The 21,199-nt window shown below is 42.6% G+C and overlaps 1 protein-coding gene across 3 annotated transcripts in view; it reads right to left on the reverse strand.

Moving 5' to 3' along the window:
- The window catches only part of UPK3A (uroplakin 3A), a 37,765-nt gene that overhangs the window by 13,275 nt on the left and 3,291 nt on the right, over positions 1 to 21,199 (reverse strand). For 2 of the 3 annotated variants that reach the window (XM_020803982.3, XM_020803983.3), the window contains exons 2-6: positions 20,662 to 20,817; positions 16,486 to 16,765; positions 14,853 to 14,935; positions 13,959 to 14,091; positions 563 to 12,043 (exon numbers count right to left, since the gene is read on the reverse strand). In XM_020803982.3, coding sequence (XP_020659641.3) covers positions 11,953 to 12,043; positions 13,959 to 14,091; positions 14,853 to 14,935; positions 16,486 to 16,765; positions 20,662 to 20,817 — 743 coding nt within the window. In that variant the 3' untranslated portion in view covers positions 563 to 11,952. Of the gene's footprint in view, positions 1 to 562; positions 12,044 to 13,958; positions 14,092 to 14,670; positions 14,732 to 14,852; positions 14,936 to 16,485; positions 16,766 to 20,661; positions 20,818 to 21,199 lie in introns of all 3 variants that reach the window. The other variant, XM_078394171.1, reaches the window with a different exon arrangement.

Consider the following 21,199-nt stretch of genomic DNA (forward strand, 5'->3'; position numbering starts at 1 on the left):
ATAGTTAATGATTATGGGAGTTGCGGTCCATAATATTCAGAGGGCATCACCAGATTGGGGAAGACTTGTACTCACAGTTAAATTTCTATCATATAGAAATAGTTTTAGAAGAGGTAGCCATGTTGGTCTGTACTTAGCATATCAGGCAAAAATGAAGTAAAAAATAAAAAGGAGACAAAAATGTTATGGCAACTTAAAGACTAACCGCTATATTTTAATGTGAGCTTTGATGGACAAGTTCACTTCCTCAGACCAGTGAAAGTGGACTTGTCCACGAAAGTTCAGATTAAAATATAGCAGTTAGTCTTTAAGGTGCAACAACATTTTCATCTTTGTTTTTATTTTTTCTTCTGTTTTTGCCTGATATCATATAGCAAGAATATGCATTTGCTCATAAAATTCCCTCCACATGTACAGAACTGCATAAAGAATAATCACATCATCTGAAATAAAACTGGGCATATTACTTTCTGCTCTGGTTCCTCTACACCAAACCCCTGCCCAATTGAGTGAAGTTGCCACTGCCAACTCATCTTTACTCAAGCAAGGAAGTAATACTTACTGATTTTTTCAAGGTTTTCCAGTGGAATTGTCCATCCTGATTCAAAACCACCAATCAAACACAAGAGCAAAGTAAGCTTCATGGCATAAATGTGCATAGCTCAGCTGATAGTCCACCTTCTGTATATGCAACCAAGCCTAGAAAACAGGGCAACTAAAAGGACAGTTAGGTGGATGGCAAGTTTTCTGCTTCAGAAAAAAAAGGGAGGTCCCTCACACTGCGAGCATAAAACGGGCCTTGGAAACAAGGAAAACAAGATAATCAGGTGTGTGACACAGGGCTACAAGGTGTGTTGGACTGTAAGACAACAAAACAGGCCCTGGGGTATTAGGAACTTTACACTAAAGTACAAAAAGTCTTACTGGAATGTAAATAAAATGTTTTATAGGATTTGGACTAAAACAAGATCAAGTTTTCCATGTTCAATGTATTCGCGAAGGCTTTCACGGCCGAGATCTAATGATTGTTGTGGGTTTTTCTGGCTCTTTGGCCATGTTCTGAAGGTTGTTCTTCCTAACTTTTCACCAGTGTCTGCGGCCAGCATCTTCAGAGGACAGCAACCTGTGCTCTGGTGTAGTTGGCTTGGGAGTGGATTATTTATGGCTGTGAGATAGGCTTTTGTCTTTTTCTGTAGATGGGTGATTAGTGTGTCTTGTTGCGGGTGTATTGTTGTGATAAGGAGGAGAGATTATCTGTCATTGTGGTTGATGGGTGTCATTAGCTGGTCTTTTCTGTGTAGTGATCCCCTGTCCTTATGGCTAGGTAGAGTTCGTTGACCTTTTGCATGTTGTATTTTTGAGAGCTGGGAGCCAAGTTTTGTTGAGTTTCTGCTGGTGCCTGTGGATTTCAATGGCTTCCCTGTGCAGTCTGACATAATGATTGCTGGTGTTGTCCAGTATTTCAGTATTTTGAAATAGAATTTCATGTCCAGTTTGTTTTAGGGCATGTTCAGCTACTGCAGATTTTTCTGGTTGTTTTAGTCTGCAGTGTCTCTCATGTTCTTTGATTCTGATGTGGATGCTTCGTTTTGTGGTTCCAATATATACCTGGCCACAACTGCAAGGTATCCGGTATACTCCTGCAGTAGTGAGGGGGTCCCTTCTGTCCTTTGCTGACCGTAACATTTGTTGTATTTTTGTGGTGGGCTTGAATTCTGTTTCTAGGTTGTGTTTTTTCCAAAGTTTCCCCATGTGGTCCGTGACCCCTTTGAGGTACATCCTTACTTTGATGTGCATCCTTTCATCAAAGAGGACACAGTATTCATGAGAGCTGTGTAGAAATAACAGATTTACCAGTACTTATTTTATTATAAAAGTTATACAGTTGTCACCTCCCCTCTTTTACCATCTCTACTCAAGAACTGGAGGTTGTTCATGATTTCGTGTACCTTGGCTCAATAATCTCTGACACTCTCTCTAGATGTCGAGCTGGATAAACGCATTGGCAAAGCAGCTATCATGTTTTCTAGCCTCGCAAAGAGTATGGCTTAATAAGAAGCTGACAGCATATACCAAGATCCAAGTCTATAGAGCCTGTGTCCTGAGTACTGCAGGAGAGGAAGCTGAACACGCTCCATATGCATTGTCTCTGAGGCATTTTTGGTATTACATCACAGGACAAAGTTCCAAATAGAGTAATCCTAGAACGAGCTGGAATTTTTAGTATGTATACATTACTGAAACAGCAATGTCTACATTGGCTTGGGCATGTCGTGAGAATGTCTCATGGTTGGATTCCAAAAGATTTTCTGTATGGAGAATTAGTGCAGGGAAATCACCCCAGATGGAGACCACAGCTGCGATACAAGGACATCTGCAAGTGGGATCTGAAGGCCTTAAGAATGGATCTCAACAGATGGGAAACCCTGACATCTGAGCATTCAGCCTGGAGGCAGGCGGTGCATCATGGCTTCTCCCATTTTGAAGAGACCCTTGTCCAGCAGGCTGAGGCAAATAGGCAGTCCTGAAACCAGCAAAATCAGGGAGCTGGACAGGGGACAGATTGCATTTGTCTTCAGTGTGGAAGGGATTGTCACTCTCGAATTGGCCTTCTCAGCCACACTAGATGCTGTTCCAAGTCCTCTATTCAGAGCATATTACTATAGTCTCTCGAGATGGAAGGATGCCTACACCCATATACAGTCCTCACTATTTTCAAAAGTAATTAACTACAAGGAGGAAAAATCACTTCTATTCTCTGAGAATGGTAAAAAAAAGTCACTATCCTTGTATGATTTCTGTTCTTTTTCAAATTACTATGGCAGTTTTCAGCACAAATGAAGAAGATAAGTCCTCAGAGTCTAATAAACTTGTTTTAGGAGGCTTTATATAAATGTCCAAGTAGAAATACAATTATCTAATTTGTAGGAATAGCATTATTAGCATTAATTATGCAAGTTGGGGCTCTAGATGTTTTAATTGTGCGAACAATCCTGTCTATTTTCACATTGGTGGCCAAAAGACTGAGGGAAATAACAGATTTTGACTGGGAGAAGGACCATAAGAATATCTGAAATGTGAAAACATTTTAGTGGTGCATTAAAGAATCCTCATTTAAGGATTGACATTTTTGCTAAGGGATTGCCTAGTGCAGCCTCTGAGTCCTGAATTTGAGTAACCTATCACTTGAGGTCAAAGAAATACAGGTTCTTTCCAGAAAATCTCGTAAAACTGGCTCCTATATTACTAAAAACAGGTTTTCTCAGTATTGGGAGGGAGAGCGGAGGCAGATTGAGTTGTTTGTTTTTTGTTCTTTTGCATATTAAAGGTAAATGGCATGTGCAATGGTTCTGAAAAGGTATTCCAGGTAGGGGTGCTAGTGTTCCTGTGGTACTTGGGGGTAGGATTGCACAGAACCTTCTTTTGAGATGTATTTCTGCTGAGGGGAAAGCAACCAGGGATGGAAATTAACACCACTCTCTGCATTTTGGAAGCCACTCCAAAGCAATGAAAATAACCCGGAAATTTTTAATCCTGTTTTCCCCACCTTGTTGGTTTGCAATCCTGGCATTCCTCTGCTCCTTTTACCAGACCGTGCAGGACAACTTAAAAACACTCTAGCACAGACACTTCTCCTCTCCCACATATCTTTCTCAGCCCCATATATGCCAAGGGAGGAGGGCATTATGGTTACCTCCATCTCTCAACACTGTTCTGGGATGTTCATTGAAACATTACTCCTCCTTTCAAAACACCAAAAACAGAGACCAAAGAAGATACACATTTACATATGCGGCAATGCTAATTTTAAAATGTTAAAAAGGAATTTAAATTTAAATTTCTATAATTAAAAAAAATACAGTACTCTTGCCCATAGTAGGAACGACTAAGACTAGGTGGGCCATGTGCTTGCTTGCTCTGCTTTACAGTTGCTGATTTTGATGGGCAGCAAGATGTCTAATCCTTTATCTTTTGATGAGACTCAGACTGGATAGCCTTCCAAAAAATTGGCCTCCTCAACCACACTAGACACTGTTCCAAGTCCTCTATTCAGAGCACATTACCATAGTCTCTCGAGGCTGATGGATACCTAAATCAATCATTTGGAATACAGGACTGTTTTGCCCACCAGTTCTCCAGCCCTCTTCAAGAGGACCCACTCCAGCTGTTCCTTTTTTTTATCAGAAGTAATGAGTCACTCCTAAAGTTGAAATCCTCCATAGGTGCCTTAAGATCCCGAAGCAGTCTTTGAGGGGCTCAACTTTAAACTAATCAGCCTACATGCTTGACCTCCTTTGAGTCAAGATAAAAGGATTTAATGCATAAGCACTACTCAACAGTTTTATTATTTCTCTCAGGCAGATGCACAGGCCTGCCAGCCAGTATCTACGTAAAAGGTCAGAGCATTTTTCCGCCATTTAATATCAATAGTTGCACTGAATGCTGAGAAATTCAGCTTTTGTTTTTGAAATGTGTCAACCTTTGTGGTGTATATGATCCATCTGTAGCCTTAGGAATGTGGAACAGCTTAGTTACTGAACCTTCTCCTGGTGTGGACCACATCACTGCTCCCATTAATGGCAAGCCATTTAATAGCTGAGCCAGTAAAACAGGGCCCAGTTTAGAGCTTTTCAACTCTGAGGTTTGAAAGCGAAGTGAGACTCAGCTTCTGCCAGGCTTACCCACAATCTTCCATCTTCCATGATGGCTTTACCTCTACCAGGGTTAGGGGCTCGAGTTGCAGGAATTCCTGTCAAGTGAGACTTAAGTTGCACCAGCCACTCAACCTCAACCCAGGTGTTTTTTTCCCCATTACTTGGACTCAACTTACAACTCAGAATCCACGCACTCCTCCCTTTTTCTGTGGGGAGGGGCTCATTTTAAATATGGACTCAGACTTGGATCTTGGGCTCAGGACTTGGTACCAAAGACTCAGACCCAAAGACTTGCCAACATGGTACCAGTCTTTGCTCCATCATGTTCTTATCTGAGTTTAAGACCCAAGTCCAGGATTTTAAGATATCAACTCCTCTTAAAAGTTGAAAAAAAAGAGTGGTTATTACCTTTAATTTTTTACAGGACTTCATCCTGTTCTTCCTTCCAAATGGGTTCAAATTGTATAATATGTTTATCCCATTTTTTTCCTCACAATCATCTGAACGAAGGGGTTGGGGGAATAACGTAATGCGTTAAGAGTACGTGAGTTGGGTATTGATCTCCCACTGTGCTTCCCAGGAGAAGAGCTAGCCTAGATGACCTTGGGCAAGCTGCGTAACCCTCTAGAGCAGTGGTCCTCAACCTTGGGCCTCCAGATGTTCTTGGACTACAACTCCCAGAAGCCTTCAGCACCACCTCTGCTGGCCAGGATTTCTGGGAGTTGAAGTCCAAGAACATCTGGAGGCCCAAGGTTGAGGACCACTGCTCTAGAGCACTACCAGAAGGAGAGACTGGTATAACTTCTTAGTAATTTATACTTTAAAAAATATTGGGAAGGGTCATAAGTGGGGATAGACTTGAAAATGCATAATTATTATTTGCAGATGATACATTGCCATCTTTTCCTATAAATTCTCATCTCTGAAATTTCTTTATGACATAAATCACTGCTGGATCAAAGAGCATGTGGTCTCCCACAAAACATATTATTCTGGATATCTTTTGGATACATTTGTTCTTCTATAGCCTGACCTGACAAATCCAGTATAAAGGTGGCTTTCCAACTCTACTATCACATAGAAAGCATTTCCTGTGAGAGGTGAATCCTGTTTAGTCCTGTTACTCCACCACTGACGGTGCCTGTCATTCCATTTTCAAAGTTGATAAGCACTGCAAACTGGTTCTGCTACGTGCTTTGGCCCCCTATAATCTTTAACTACACGATATTTAAGTACAGTGTGTTTTCTTATTGGAGCCCCTGACTACTTTCTTTCCACAACAACGTCATCTCAGTGAGATGAGGTGGGGCAAGCGAATGGGCTAAAGAAAGCTAGGGGCATTCATTGGGAATGCACACACCGTCCATCACCAGAAGACCTAAACTATGCAAGCATCCGTTGAAAAATTTGGCTTGCAACACTTCTTGACATTTGACATTTGATCACATTATTATGTGTGATATGCTAATGGCATAATCCTTGGTCGGTTGGTTCAGAGAAAAGTCCCACTCAGTTGAATAGGCCTTAGCTCACCAGAAGTACATACAATATTGCAGCCACTGCCAAGCACTTTTAAGTCCGACTGATTTCAATCAGAGATGCACAAATGCTTGCTTATGTTACTCACTGAAAGAAATGGATTGTGTACTGGGGCCCATCCCAGATACTAATTGGTTTTCTTAGTTTCCAGGGGGACTCTGGAGGATATTCTTGACAAATATTCCTGACAAAATTATCCTCAAAGTTCTGGTCATGCTGAAGAATCCAGATACGGTCTGGGCAAAGAGGCACAATTTAGGGGCAGGGGAGCCAGGCAGTTCTTTGCTATGTATGAGAGGAAAATAAAATCCTTGCTAGAGCTGATTGAATTTTATAGTCACCTAGTTCTCCTTGGGGGGGGGCACAGTTTCTCTGTTGTATACTGTGTTGGAAACAGCTCTAGGGCTTCAAGAGACCTGGGAATGTTGGAGATGAACCTGGGACTTCCTGTATGTACAATGTTTATTCTAATCCTGGGTTACAAACCCTCCCTTTCAGGTATTACTCTCAAGGGAAGTCAAATCTCTGTATAAAATATCAGTGTAAAAAGAACATTTTGCCAGTACCATATAAATCAGTTAGGGTATGTCTATAGCTTGCTATTTGGATCACTTTTGGTGCTGTTTGGTTTGAATCAAATGATGGCATCCACACGTTTTGACTTAGAGGCATGCAGCCTACCCTTTTTAGAGCTGTCCCTCTCCTCTTTGGCACAGCACTAGGGCCACAGTTTTTTGTTTGTTGTTTTTGTATAATTCAGAGCTCTCCTATTTATCCCATTCTGTAACCCACACAGATGGTTAGTTAACACCCAAATAGAGCGGTGGGTGCTATTATCCGAGGTGACAACCCTTTTGACATATTTGGTGGGTTGTAGCATTGAAAGGGACAATGGAGAATTCTCTGCCTCTATTTTTATCTACTCTAATATATATTTAATTACTATTGATACAGTGGTATTCTGGATAAACAAAATTTGTTGGCAGTATTACGTATACCATGCTAGGAAGATGCATTGCTGTTGCAATGTGTCACTTTATTTAACAACCAAGTAAGGAAAGCCATTGCAGCCCACTGAATGGAGAAGGGGGAAGGAAGGGGAGTGTCATTAATCAAAAGGGGGATAAATTGGGGCAATCCAAAGATCTGTCTGGACACTTCTCATGGGAGAAGAAATGTTGATCAATGTGAATGGAAAGATGGCTCAAGTGAGAAACAAAACAGATCACACTAAAGATAAGAACCTTTTATGCATGAACCAGACTGCTTCATCTTCCCAATTGGATGTGACCTTACTCTTTTAAACAAATATGTTGTACACACCATTTTATTTATTTATTTTTATCCCTTTTTATGCGTTTCTCCATAAAAAGAACCCAAGGCAGCTTAGGAGGCATCTGTTCCCCTCAACATCAACATCAATGGCTCTCTTGCAACAGAGGAAAACATTGAGGATGAATTTATAATGTAGTTAGAAGCATCATGGCTAATATGCAATATTTTAAGGCTGAATTTTATTCCTTCTACCTTTTTCCTCAACAAAGAACAAAGGAGGTCAGATCAAAGGCATTACCCTAGCAGACCTTTGGAAACTTTACAAAATCTTTCAGGGATAATGCAATAATACACGTTTGAAGTGCATTGCTATGAAGCAAACATGAAAACAAATAATTTAAAGAACAGGCCAGTCATCTTTCTTCCCCGCTTGACATTTAGTCCAGTCGTGTCCGACTCTAGGGCGCAGTGCTCATCCCCTTCTCCAAGCCGCAGAGCCAGCGTTTGTCCGTAGACAGTTTCCGTGGTCATGTGGCCATTGCGACTAGACATGGAACACCGTTATCTTCCGACCGTGGTGTTATCTACTCACATTTTTACATGCTTTCGAACTGCTGGGTTGGCAGGAGCTGGGACAAGCGACAGGAGCTCACTCCATCATGTGAATTTGATCTTACAACTGCTGGTCTTCTGACCTTGCAGCACAGAGGCTTCTGTGGTTTAACCCGCAACACCACCATGTCCCACATCATCTTTCTAGTTAGTTAGGCATCCTTCAGTCTTGAAAGACTATGGTAACATGCTCTGTATGGAGGACTTGGAACAATTCGAGAGTGACAATCCCTTCCACACTGAAGACAAATGCAATCTGTCCCCTGTCCAGCTCCCTGATTTTGATGCTTTTCTGACTTCCTCTTTGCCTTGGCCTGCTGGACAAGTGTCTCTTCAAAATGGGAGAGGCCATGATGCAATGCCTGCCTCCATGGTGAATGCTCAGATGTCAGGGTTTCCATCTGTTGAGGTCCATTCCTAAGGCCTTCAGATCCTGTTTGCAGATGTCCTTGTATCGCAGCTGTGGTCTCCCTCTGGAGCAATTTCCCTGCACTAATTCTCCATACAGGTGATCCTTTGGAATCTGACCATGAGACATTCTCACGACATGCCCAAGCCAACATAGACGTCGCTGTTTCAGTAATGTATATATGCTAAAAATTCCAGCTTGTTCTAGGACTACTCTCTTTGGAGCTTTGTCCTGCTAGGTGATACCAAACATCCATTGGAGGCAACGCATATTGAAGGTGTTCAGCTTCCTCTCCTGCCGTGAACAAAGGATCCAGGACTCACTGCAGTACAGGAGGGTACTCAGGACACAGGCTCTATAGACCTTGGTATATGTCGTCAGCTTCTTATTGAGCCATACTCTCTTTGTGAGTCTAGAAAACATGGTAGTTGCTTTGCCAATGCGTTTATCCAGCTCGACATCTAGAAAGTGTGTGTCAGAGATCGTTGAGCCAAGGTACACAAAGTCATAAACAACCTCCAATTCTTGTGTGGAGATGGTAACAGAGGGAGGTGAGTCCACACCCCGGCCCATGACTTGTGTTTTCTTCAGGCTGATTGTTAGTCCAAAGTCTTGGCAGGCCTTGCTAAAACGATTCATGAGTTACTGGAGGTCTTCAGCAGAGTGGGCAACAATGGCTGCATCATCTGCAAAGAGGAAGTCCAACATGCATTTCAGTTGGACTTTGGCCCTCGCTCTCATTCTAGAGAGATTAAAGAGCTTTCTGTCTGATCTAGTCCGGAGATAGACACCTTCTGTTGCAGTTCCAAAGGCATGCTTCCGCATGACAGCAAAAAAAGATCCCAAAAAGGGTTGGTGTGAGGACACAGCCCTGTTTCACTCCGCTTCGGATGTCAAAGGGATCTGATGTTGAGTCATCAAAAACTACAGTGCCTTTCGTTCCCTCATAGAAGGACCTGATGATGTTAAGGAATTGAGGTGGACATCCAATCTTGGGAAGTATTTTAAAAAGGCCATCCCTGCTAACCAAATCAGAGGCCTTTGTGAGAGCTATGAAGGCCACAAAGAGTGGCTGTTGTTGTTCCCTGCATTTCTCCTGCAACTGTCTGAAGGAGAATACTATGTCAGTGGTGGATCTATTAGCTCAAAATCCACACTGTGATTCTGGATAGACTCTGTCTGCAAGCACCTGGAGCGTCTTCAGCACAACACAGGCAAGCAGCTTCCCTACAATGCTAAGAAGAGAGATGCCACAGTAGTTATTGCAGTCGCCACTGTCTCCTTTGATCTTTTACAATGTGATGATGTTTGCATCCTTCATGTTCTTTGGTACTCCACCTTCCCTCCAGCAAAGACAAAAGACTTCATACAGTTCGGTGGTGATGATCTCTTTACAGCACTTCAGCACTTCAACAGGGATGTTATTCTTTCCAGGTGCCTTGCTGGAGGCGAGAGAATCCAAGACCGCTTATAATCTGATACTCTGAGATATCAGCGGACTGGACAAAGGATTATAGTCTGATCACAAAAGCTGCTTCAGATCTTTCCACAATGTGCTGAGGTAAAAAGCAATCTTCCAGATGTCTGGGATCACAGTTCCCAGAATTCCTCATCACTAACTAAACTGGCTGAAGTCAATGGTACTGTATCCATAACATTTGGAAGCCATCAGTGTGGGAAGGGCTGGGGTAAAGTGTGAAGTGAAGCATCTGTTTCAGTGTTCAAGGAGCATGCATAATATCCATTGCAACTCCTGCGTCTATGGAACATGGTCAATCTGGGCCCAAGTGTAGAACAGTACTTCTCCAGCAATTTATAAATATTAAGATAATATTTGGATAAAGACACCTGCTGACACTATATGAATTTGAGGACACAGGGCTGACCGATAGGATGCCAGTTTTATTAAACTTTTTCCATGGAATGGCAGAATCCACCCCAACCCTCATTACTTGAGGGCACTGCTGTGATTCATTATGAATCAGCCATCACGTGTCCTGAGAAAAGAGGAGGTAGTTCTTAGTAGGAGAAAACAGTTCACTTGCTGCCAAGGCTATAGTCCATTTCTGGATGCTGGGAGTTTTACACATTTTCCACCCATTACTTGACAGTACAATACAACACAGAGAGCAAAGTTGCAATTCTTTTTGTGGTGGATAAGACAAAATCAACAAACCAAACAAATGGGCCATGCATTTCACTGCAAGCCCTAGTTTTGCAGAGTTGTCAGAGTTGGTATATTATGGCCATCTATGAATTTTAATTTATTGAATTAATCTGAAGAGCATGAGGCAATAACACAGTGCATAAGCCTGTGCACCCAAGTATTGTCCCCTTGCAGTACCTGGCCAACATTTGCTTACATTGGGAATGTCCTATATGAATTTGACTCTTCTACAACTGGGTGTGAAAATTATGCTCTTCTGCTTACAGTGCTCATCATCCATCAGTGACAACATCCAGGGACAACCCAATTTATATAAACAGTAGGTGAGGCTACATATGGAGCAGGCAGTGGTAGCAGAAGTGGTGCAGTCCACTCTAACTGCAGATGTGGGTGCTGCCTTTTTAAATACTCCTTAATAAAAGAGTTCCTGTATGCTGAAAACAAGAGTAAACAAATCACTCCACTACATTCTGGGTTAAAACCTTCACTCTTCTGGTACTTGAGGGGGGGGGGGGAACCCAGCAACTATCAAACTGCAAGTAATACACATTCAAGAGCATTAAAGAGGGAGAGGGAGAGGGAGAGGGAGAGAGAGAGAGAGAGAGAGAGAGAGAGAGAGAGACCACTTTTAGGATTGCAGGTGGAGTGATAGTCCCATAATTTTACTACTTTGCCCTAGGACGTTCTTCAGGAAGCCGACATTACGAATCAGCCAATAAACTTACTCACTGCAACATAGGGGCACAGATCAGACATAACAGGAAACCATAGTTTCAAATAACAAGAACCATGGGAAGAGTTAGGGACACATACTTCTACCTGGATCTACATGAAATGGAGGAAAAGTTCCAACACTTAATTTATACTAATCAGAATTGTCCATTATGACCCTGTAGAGCTTTGATTTCTTTAAATTCTACTTAACAGATATAATAGGGCCATCCAGGCTTGTTCTTAAGTAAATCATGGTTTCCCGGAGCTCATGATTCTAAGGAAGGGGAACATTAACAGTGGAAAAACACTTGTGTTGGATCTGAAATGGGCCATGGTCCAATTTAAGTAAAGGTTAAATGCTTCATTTCAGTGTTTGAAATATGTCATTAGATAGTAGACTGATGAAAGGCTAGGCAAGCTGCAGCAGGAATACTGTCAAAATTCAAGATAACACAGCTGTGTCCTGCCGAGTTTTCGGCTACCATCTTCAGTGCTGGTATATATCATGATCCGGTGCTTTTACATCAGATAACTACATTTAAGTCGTGAAGAGATCCTTGGTGGACAAAAGGAGGAGATGTTTATAGCTCAGCAGCTTCTTGTATTCTTGGGACAGCGTGTTGCGTAATTTGGGATGCATATCTGGTTTCGGTGGGCATTTCTTCCGTTGTCCTGGGGTGGGGGGGAAACAAAACAAAATGCTACAAGGATGGGTCACACAGGTACATTGTTCGACAATTTGCTAGTAGCTGACAGCATATGTCAACCTAACTGGAAAGCATTGCTTGAAGCAAGAAATACACTGTGGCCGTGGTACAATGCCTAGCATGCATGTTTGAAACAGCATTACTGTCAATAATTGACGACTGCAACGTCCCAGCAGCAAATCTAGGCATTTCTCAATCAGAATTGTAAAGCCACCTTGTGTCACAGTTGACAAATGCACCTGTATCAGTTTCTTGAATTATATCAGTGCTCATTTTAATGGGTAGAAAGTCTAGCCAGAATGCTCTTTGTCACCATACAAGTAATGCAGAGGCAACTTTGCTGGGTGTTATGCTCAATCAAACCAGGTTCTGCAGTTCAATTGCACATCTAGCTACATGGTTCCCATTGCGACCAATTGTATAATATGCCAGCCTAAATGCCTTGTGGAAGCACTTCCGCCTTGGCACTACTGAAGCTACTGTGGGTATAATGTTGAGTTATGCTCATGTAAAACTTAATTTAATTATAACAAATTAATTGTTAAAATTGTAATTCTATTATTTTATATTTTATACCATTCTGTTTTTATCTATGTAAGGTAAAGGTAAAGGTTCCCCTTGACAATTTTTGTCCAGTCGTGTTCGACTCTAGGGGGCGGTGCTCATCCCCGTTTCCAAGCCATAGAGCCAGCGCTTTGTCCGAAGACAATCTTCCGTGGTCACATGGCCAGTGCGACTTAGACACGGAACGCTGTTACCTTCCCACCGAAGTGGTCCCTATTTACCTACTCGCATTTGCACGCTTTTGAACCGCTAGGTTGGCAGGAGCTGGGACAAGGGACGGGAGCTCACTCCGTTGTGTGGATTCGATCTTACGTCTGCTGGTCTTCTGACCCTGCAGCACAGGCTTCTGCGGTTTAGCCCGCAGCGCCATCACGTCCCTTATCTATGTAAAACTGTGTATATTTTAAATTGTTTTTATTTTGTATGTTGTGAGCCGCCCAGAGTAGACTATGTCTAGATGGGCGGCATATAAATGCAATAAATAAATAATAAATAAATGTAGCTCTGCAACAGGATTTCAGCCTGTCTGTGCATATAGGCAACTGGAAGAGAAAATACATGTCCAAACACTTACAATTCAGAGATGTGCTCTCTATTTTATGAAAACGTCTCACTAGCTGGCAGCTTTTAGGACAGGAAAAGCTTTCTTAGGGCTAACTTTTTATCTTCAAGAGAAGGTTTCCCAGGGCCACTTTTCTCTTTTCATGGCCACTTTTTGTCATCAGGCGAAGCTTTCCTTACATGATGCTTCCTACCCATGTGTATGTAGTATTAATTGGTTATTTCTTCTCATCTTTACAACAGAAGAAATTTTAAGCTGGACACACCCCACTATTTCAGAAATTGCAACTTAAGTCAGAAGAAACTAGTATGATCTTGAGTTCAGTGCTACAAGGAGATACAGAGAGATCAGACAAACAACTAATATTCTAGCAAAAGGGGACAAAAAACCCTGCATGAACTCCAGCCTAGATTCTCAACAAGCCCTAACTAGCAGGCTCTGCAGACGAGCAATCATCCTATTTGAAAAGAGAAAATGAGTGAAGGAATGCCCTCTAGTCTGATAGTTCCCCCCCCCCAATTCCTTATCCCCAATAGTCCAGGAAGCAAGAGGTATTTCCCCATTTCAACTATATTGTTCTTATTTTGTCAAAACCCTCCTTTTAATGATCATCTACAAGAAGAAAAACTAGGCCAAGTCTCCAGACACCGCTGAATTAATGAACACATCTTTTAGGGCATGGGAGTTTTCAGTGAGGCTCAGGAGGGCTGCCCCTTGATACTGAGTGGGGACAAAGATGTCAAAAGAAACTCACAACACGGCCTGAAGCAAAGCAGCAAGAAATCCAAGCACCAGGATGAATGTTAGTACGCTCAAAATGGAGGTGATGACTATCATTGTGCCACTTCTCCGGCCTGGCCAGGTATCAATGGTGGAGGACTGCTTCACTAGGGAAAGAAGCAGAGCATGGTGAGTTTTATGGGTACTCCAGCTGGCTTGATGATACAGTAGAGCAGTGGTTCTTAACCTTTTTGAAAGAAACGCTCCCTTGAGCCATTAAAAATTTATCATCACCCTCCTCCCTGCGGCGGTGGCATGGTGCCGTCGTGGGGAGGGAGGCGATGCTAACTTCCTCAATGGTGGTGGCAGCACCACATCTGCTGCCAGCACCAGCTGCTCTGGATCTGGCACCACAGGGAGGGGGCGATGATAACTTCCTCAATGGCGGTGGCAGCTCCATTGCCCCCCTAAAGCCCCCTTCTGTTCCTTCACCCCTGCATCGCCCCTTTTCATTCCATCGTCCCCTGAAAAACAAGATCACCCCCTGGGGGGCAATATCGTCCAGGTTAAGAACCACTGCAGTAAAGGAAGACTTGACAGCAAGTAGGTTGCTTGTCAAATCAGAAAGCTCAGAATGCTGGTGTTTACACATATTGAACTCAGAGTCAGTCTGTAAGTTGAGAAACAGAGAGGAAAGTCCTTAAGTACCAAAAATGTCAAATTGTCATAGCAGGATCTTTTCTTACCTTCTGTAGTTTGCCAGCTGAGTTTTATGATTGGTCATCGAGAGGTAAGCACAGGCTTTGTCTGAAAGTATAACTGCTCAGTCACAAAGGTTTGCTTGAATCACGTTTCTGGAACATTAACGGATTACCATTTCTAGTAACATGTTTTTTTGCAACATACAATTTGGCCCTAAAATACTTACATTTTTGGGTTTTGATTGGATGAGACCAGACAGTTTCATCTTTCATGACACCTGCTGTTCGATCAACAAGGATATATTTAAACCTGGAAGGGTATGTAAGAAAGAGGCAACTTTTTTTTAATTAACAGAGAGAAAAAAGGAAGAAAAGAACTTACACGAAAACCACAATCCCCTCACTGATATTTCTGATAGAGGCGATGGTTTAGAAATGAATATGATCAGTAATCAGTGAAGAAAGGCGGGGAGCCACTAGATCCTTATCTGAAACTAGACTTTGTGAGAAGGACCTTTAACTACGAACTTGAGCCTCTTCTGATCAGCTGCAAAGTGATCATGGAAAATTAGGATTTTAAGCAGTAAAAGGTGAGCGTTTTGCACCTGCTCAGAGAAACATAAAATGTATAAAACATCCCTTGCAAGTTGCAAACATCTGAACACTTCATGGCACCTCTGCTGAGGGAAGGATGGCAACTGGGAGAAAGAGGCCAGGTAGAGACCGATTCAGGATCCTCAAGCCTTCTTCTGTCTGCCTGCTTTGCAACCATTTTGGCAGAAATCCACATTCCCACACTTGGGTCTCTGTTCAACATTCAGTTCAGCAACTAGTCCCATAAGCTAGTTTACAGCAGGAGAAAGACTGCCCCGAGTCTCATTCCTGCAGCCACAAAAACAAAACATTTGCTAGAGTTGTGCCGGCTGCTACAACCCTACATCTTGCAGGCAGGGTTCTCCAGTTAATTCATGTTGGAGTCTTGGCCCAGATACAGATTTTGCTAAGTGACTACAGGCTTGTGCAAAGGCTTGCTGAGAGGCTGCTGCTGCTGCTGCTGTTGCTGCTGCTACAAGGATTCAAAGTAGTTGGGAGGAAAACCCAACAACATAGGGCTCCTGAGCTGAATTAAAAGCAGCAGTAGTACCAACCAAGGCTGCATTTTCAGCCTAAGCTTCTAGTTACCTGGTTTTACCCAGACACACTGCAGTCAGAGCTAAATTGCAGATCAGCTGGCAGTCTATTTAAAAATACATCTACTCTGCTTTTAAATAATGAAAAAACAAACAGGATAAGAAATAAGATTCAGAAAGAGAACAGTCCAGCACCATAGATTTAAAAAACCAGCAGTAAGGCAGTTATAAGGATGAAAGCAAATAAATGCCTTGATAAGATGTAACTTGTTTCCAAAATGAGATAAAGCAAAAGCAAAGCATGCTGCTTATATACCACTCCATAGTGCTTCAAGCACTCTCTGGGCGGTTTACAAGTTAATTATGCAGGCTACACATCCCCCCCCCCCCCCAGCAAGCTGGGTACTCATTTTACTGACCTCGGAAGGATAGAAGGCTGAGTCAACCTTGAGCCAGCTGCCTGGGATTGAACCCCAGGTCGTGAGCACAGTTTTGGCTGCAGTAAAGCAGTTTAACCACTGCATGGGGCCTTACACCTACGAAGGCCTTTCTATTAGTACCTATCTCACTAGAAAATGCCTTCTGAAACATATCTTAACTCTGGACAGATTCAGAATCGCACTTCTATTAAATTGGAGTCTAACTTGCCTTTTTGGGGGGAGGCAAAGGGGCAGTAACTGTGTTTTTAACTACAGTATTGCCTTAAGAGGAATTCCCCAAAATATCATACCTGTATGCTGTATCTTGGGAGAGGGGTGGATTACAAGCTTCTAGGAATTCTGGGTCATATAGACATGAATCATCCTCACCGACTCTGATCAAATACTGGGTCAAGACAGTAGGTGCTTTGGTTGCATCAGCAGCATCAGTGAGCTTGGGAGGAGATGTACAGTTGGGAACATTAAATGTCGCCGCTCTGTAAGCCCCGCTTAGTCCTCCGTTGGTTTGTTGGAAAGTAGTGTTGAGAGGCTTGCTGCTATTATCCGTAACGGGTAGTCTTGAATGATAAGCTGCAGCAGAAATTGACAGAAGTGTTCATGCAATAATTTTTACTTGGCGCTCACCAGTATTACCTGCTTATTGCTAGACATGGGACATCTGCCAGGCTTCCAAAAAGCCAGTCACCGGATCCCCAGTGGGTTTGTAAGAACTGCTTTCTAGGCATGTAGTAGAAAAACTTGCATCTATAGGACACAAGCTTATTTTTTTTTCCTTTGGAGTTACTCTGGCAGGGCAGACAGAGTAATAAAATATTGTAGGCTTGTAAGCCAATCTACTCTGTAGTTTTTTTTTCTGCTACACAATTAGAGGAAGTTTATTTAATTAAGCCAGACTATTTAATTTTCCTCACACTCTCTGCCCCAAGAAATGCTTCAACACATTGTAGCAAAGAAGGAAGTGGAATCAGTATTAGCATATGTGTGTGTGTTTGTGTGTGTGTGTGTATAGAGAGAGAAGGGAAAATTATAACCACTGAAATACCATTTCCAGCAGCATCTAGATACAAGTAAATGTAGCACGAACTTGACAATTTAAGAAGCATGTCTCAAATATGCACATTTGTCAAAATGACCTAATTCTCAGTATTGATCATCACATCCGCAAACAAACCCCATCTGTACAAAGCATGGAAAAGTTACTTTTTGAATTACTGGTCCCTGAATCCCTCCAGAGAGCAAAGCAGAGTCATCAGGGCAGGTTAGGGGGTCATAATGCAAAACAATAACTTTTCCCAGGCTCCCCCTCTAACCCAGCGATTACCAGCCTCGGGTCCCCAGATGTTCTTTGACTACCAGAAACTTTGACCACTAGTTGTACTGGCTAGAATTTGTGGGAGTATTCCAAGAACTTTTGGAGAGCCAGGGTTGGGAACCACTGTTGAATACATGGCTGAATGGCATATTTATTTATACAATCCCCTTCATGGATTGCTGCCTTGTCGTGGCAAAGGGGCTTGAGTAATTCAGAGAAGCTATGGGCTATGCCGTTCAGGGACACCCAAGACGGACAGGTCATCGTGGAGAGTTCTGACTAAACGCAATCCACCTGGAGCGGGAACTGGCAAGCCTCTCCAGTATCTTTGCCAAGAAAATTCCATGGACAGAAACAAAAGGCTAAAAGATATGATGCTGGAAGATGAGACCCTCAGGTCAGAAGGCGTCCAACACGCTACTGAGGAAGAGCGGAGGACAAGTACAAGTAGCTCCAGAGCTAATAAAGTGGTTGGGCCAAAGCCGAAAGGATGCTCAGCTGTGGACGCACCTGGAAGTGAAAGGAAAATCTGATGCTGCAAAGAAAAATACTGCATAGGAACCTGGAATGTAAGATTTATGAAAGATGTTCTTCTCATTCTAGGGGATTGGAATGCTAAAGTAGGGAGTCAAGAGATAAAACGAACAACAGGTAAATTTGGCCTTGGAGTACAAAACGAAGCAAGGCAAAGGCTAATAGAGTTTTGTCAAGAGAACAAGCTGGTCATCACAAACACTCTTTTCCAACAACACAAGAGATGACTCTACACATGGACATCACCAGATGGACAATACCGAAATCAGGTTGATTATGTTCTCTGCAGCCAAATGTGGAGAAGCTCTATACAGTCAGCAAAAACAAGACCTGGAGCTGATTGTGATCATCAGCTTCTTAAAGCAAAGCTCAATCTTAAACTGAAGAAAGTTGGAAAAACCACTGGGCTAGTCAGGTAGAATCTGACTAGCTCAGTGGTTTTTCCAAATCCCTAGTAAGGATTTTGAGCATAACCTTACTAGCGTTATCAAATCCCTTATGAATACACTATGGAAGTGAAGAACAGATTTAAGAAACTAGATCTGGTGGACAGAGTGCCTGAAGAACTATGAATGGAGGCTTGTAACATTGTACAGGAGGCAGCAACGAAAACCACCCCAAAGAAAAGGAAATGCAAGAAAGCAAAGTGGCTGTCCAACGAGGCCTTACAAATAGCAGAGAAAAGAAGGGAAACAAAATGCAAGGGAGATAGGGAAAGTTACAGAAAATTGAATGAAGACTTCCAAAGAATAGCGAGGAGAGACAAGAGGGCCTTCTTAAATGAACAGTGCAGAGATATAGAGGAAAATTATAGAAAGGGAAAAAACAGAGATCTGTTCAAGAAAATTGGAGATATTAGAGGAACATTTTTGCAAAGATGGCCATGATAAAAGACAAAAATGGTAGGAACCTCACAAAAGCAGAAGACATCAAGAAGAGGTGGCAAGAATACAGAGAGGAGTTATACGAGAAATATCTGGAGGTCCTGGACAACCCAGAAAGTGTGGTTGCTGATCTTGAGCCAGATATCCTGGAGAGCAGAGTCAAGTGGGCCTTAGAAAGTATGGCTAACAACAAGGCACATGGAGGTGATGGCATTCCAGTTGAACTATTTAAAATCTTGAAAGATGACACTCTTAAGGTGCTACACTCAATATGCCAGCAAGTTTGGAAAACTCAGCAGTGGCCAGAGGATTAGAAAAGATCAGTCTACAGTACATCCCAATCCCAAAGAAGGGCAGTGCCAAAGAATGCTCCAAGTACTGTACAATTGCACTCATTTCACACGCTAGCAAGGTTAAGCTCAAAATCCTACAAGGTAGGTTTCAAAAGTATGTGGACCAAGAACTCCCAGAAGTATAAGGTGGATTTTGAAGGGACAGAGGAACTCGAAACCAAATTGCTAACATGCACTGGATTATGGAGAAAGCCAGAGAGTTCCAGAAAAACATCTACTTCTGCTTCAGTGACTATGCAAAAGCCTTTTGACTGTGTGGACCACAGCAAACTATGGCAAGTTCTTAAAGAAATGGGAGTGCCTGACCACCTTATCTATCTCCTGAGAAATATATATGTGGGACAGGAAGCAACAATTAGGTCTGGATATGGAACAACTGATTGGTTCAAAATTGGGAAAGGAGTACAACAAGGCTGCATATTGTCTCCCTGCTTATCTAACTTCTATGCAGAATACATCATGTGAAAGGCTGGACTAGATTGCCGGAAGAAGTATCAACAACCTCAGATATGCAGATGATACCACTCTGATGGCAGAAAGTGAGGAGGAATTAAAGAACCTTGTAATGAGGGTGAAAGAGGAGAGCACAAAAATTGTCCTAAGCTCAACATCAAAAAAATTAAGATCATGGCCACTGGCCCCATCACCTCCTGGCGAATAGAAGGGGAAGATACAGAAGCGGTGATAGACTTTACCTTCTTGGGCTTCATGATCACTGCAGATTGTGACAGCAGCCACAAAATTAAAAGACTCCTGCTTCTTGGGAGGAAAGCAATGACAAACCTAGACAACATCTTAAAAAGCAGAGACATCACCTTGCCGACAAAGGTCTGCATAGTGAAAGCTATGGTTTTTCCAGTAGTGATGTATGGAAGTGAGAGCTGAACCATAAAGAAGGCTGACTACCGAAGAAGTGATGCTTTTGAATTGTGGTGCTAGAGGAGACTCTTGAGAGTCCCCTGGACTGCAAAGAGAACAAACCTATCCATTTTGAAGGAAATCAATCCTGAGTGCTCACTGGAAGGACAGTTGCTGAAGCTGAGGCTCCAATACTTTGGCCATCTCATGAGAAGAGAAGACTCCTTGGAAAAGACCCTGATGTCAGGAAAGTGTGAAGGCAAGAGGAGAAAGGGACGACAGAGGATAGGATGGTTGGACAGTGTCATCGAAGGTACCAACATGAATTTGACCGAACTCCAGGAGGCAGTGGAAGACAGGAGGGCCTGGCGTGCTCTGGTCCATGGAGTCACAAAGAGTCGGATACCACTTAACAACTACACAAAACAAAAACAAATTTATAATCAAAAAAGAGAGAGACGAAGAACATCATATTTGTTTATAGCAAAACAACAACATTAAGCTATGGAAAGAACAGCCACTTACCAGAGTCAGCCATGACATAGAGGTAGACTTCATAGGATGCTCCTGTTGACATCAAAGCATCAAAGATACAGAAAGGTTTCTCTAAAGCAATTGTTGTGAGAGTCGGATTGTTTGTGGCAAATCTGGCATTTGCAATTCGTGGTCGCAAAGTCTGAGCTATTGGACAGGAGGAAAAAAAGGTATTTTCCCAGCAATTTTAGAATAAACAGACAAAATTGTTTCAACCGTCCAAGAAAGGTAGATGGCAATATATAGAGATACTACGGGGCAGGCACTGGACTAGCACCTGCACCTGCTCTATGACTAGGCAAAGTTTAGTTGAGTTGGATCACTTATTATGGGAGGCATGGGTGGCCTGCCAACCAAGCCAGGGTGAGAGCCTCTCCCTACCATTTTGGAGCAAGTCCCCAAACCCCTCAGTCCATGAGGTGCCAAGAATGAGAGGCACACATTCTTCAATACAGATGCATGTTGCAGATAACAGGTACACTATAGCAAGTCTTAAATCTCTTTTACAATCTGTGTGTGTTTTTATATA

The sequence above is a fragment of the Pogona vitticeps genome, chromosome 5 (assembly GCF_051106095.1).
Source record: "Pogona vitticeps strain Pit_001003342236 chromosome 5, PviZW2.1, whole genome shotgun sequence".
NCBI lineage: Eukaryota > Metazoa > Chordata > Lepidosauria > Squamata > Agamidae > Pogona > Pogona vitticeps.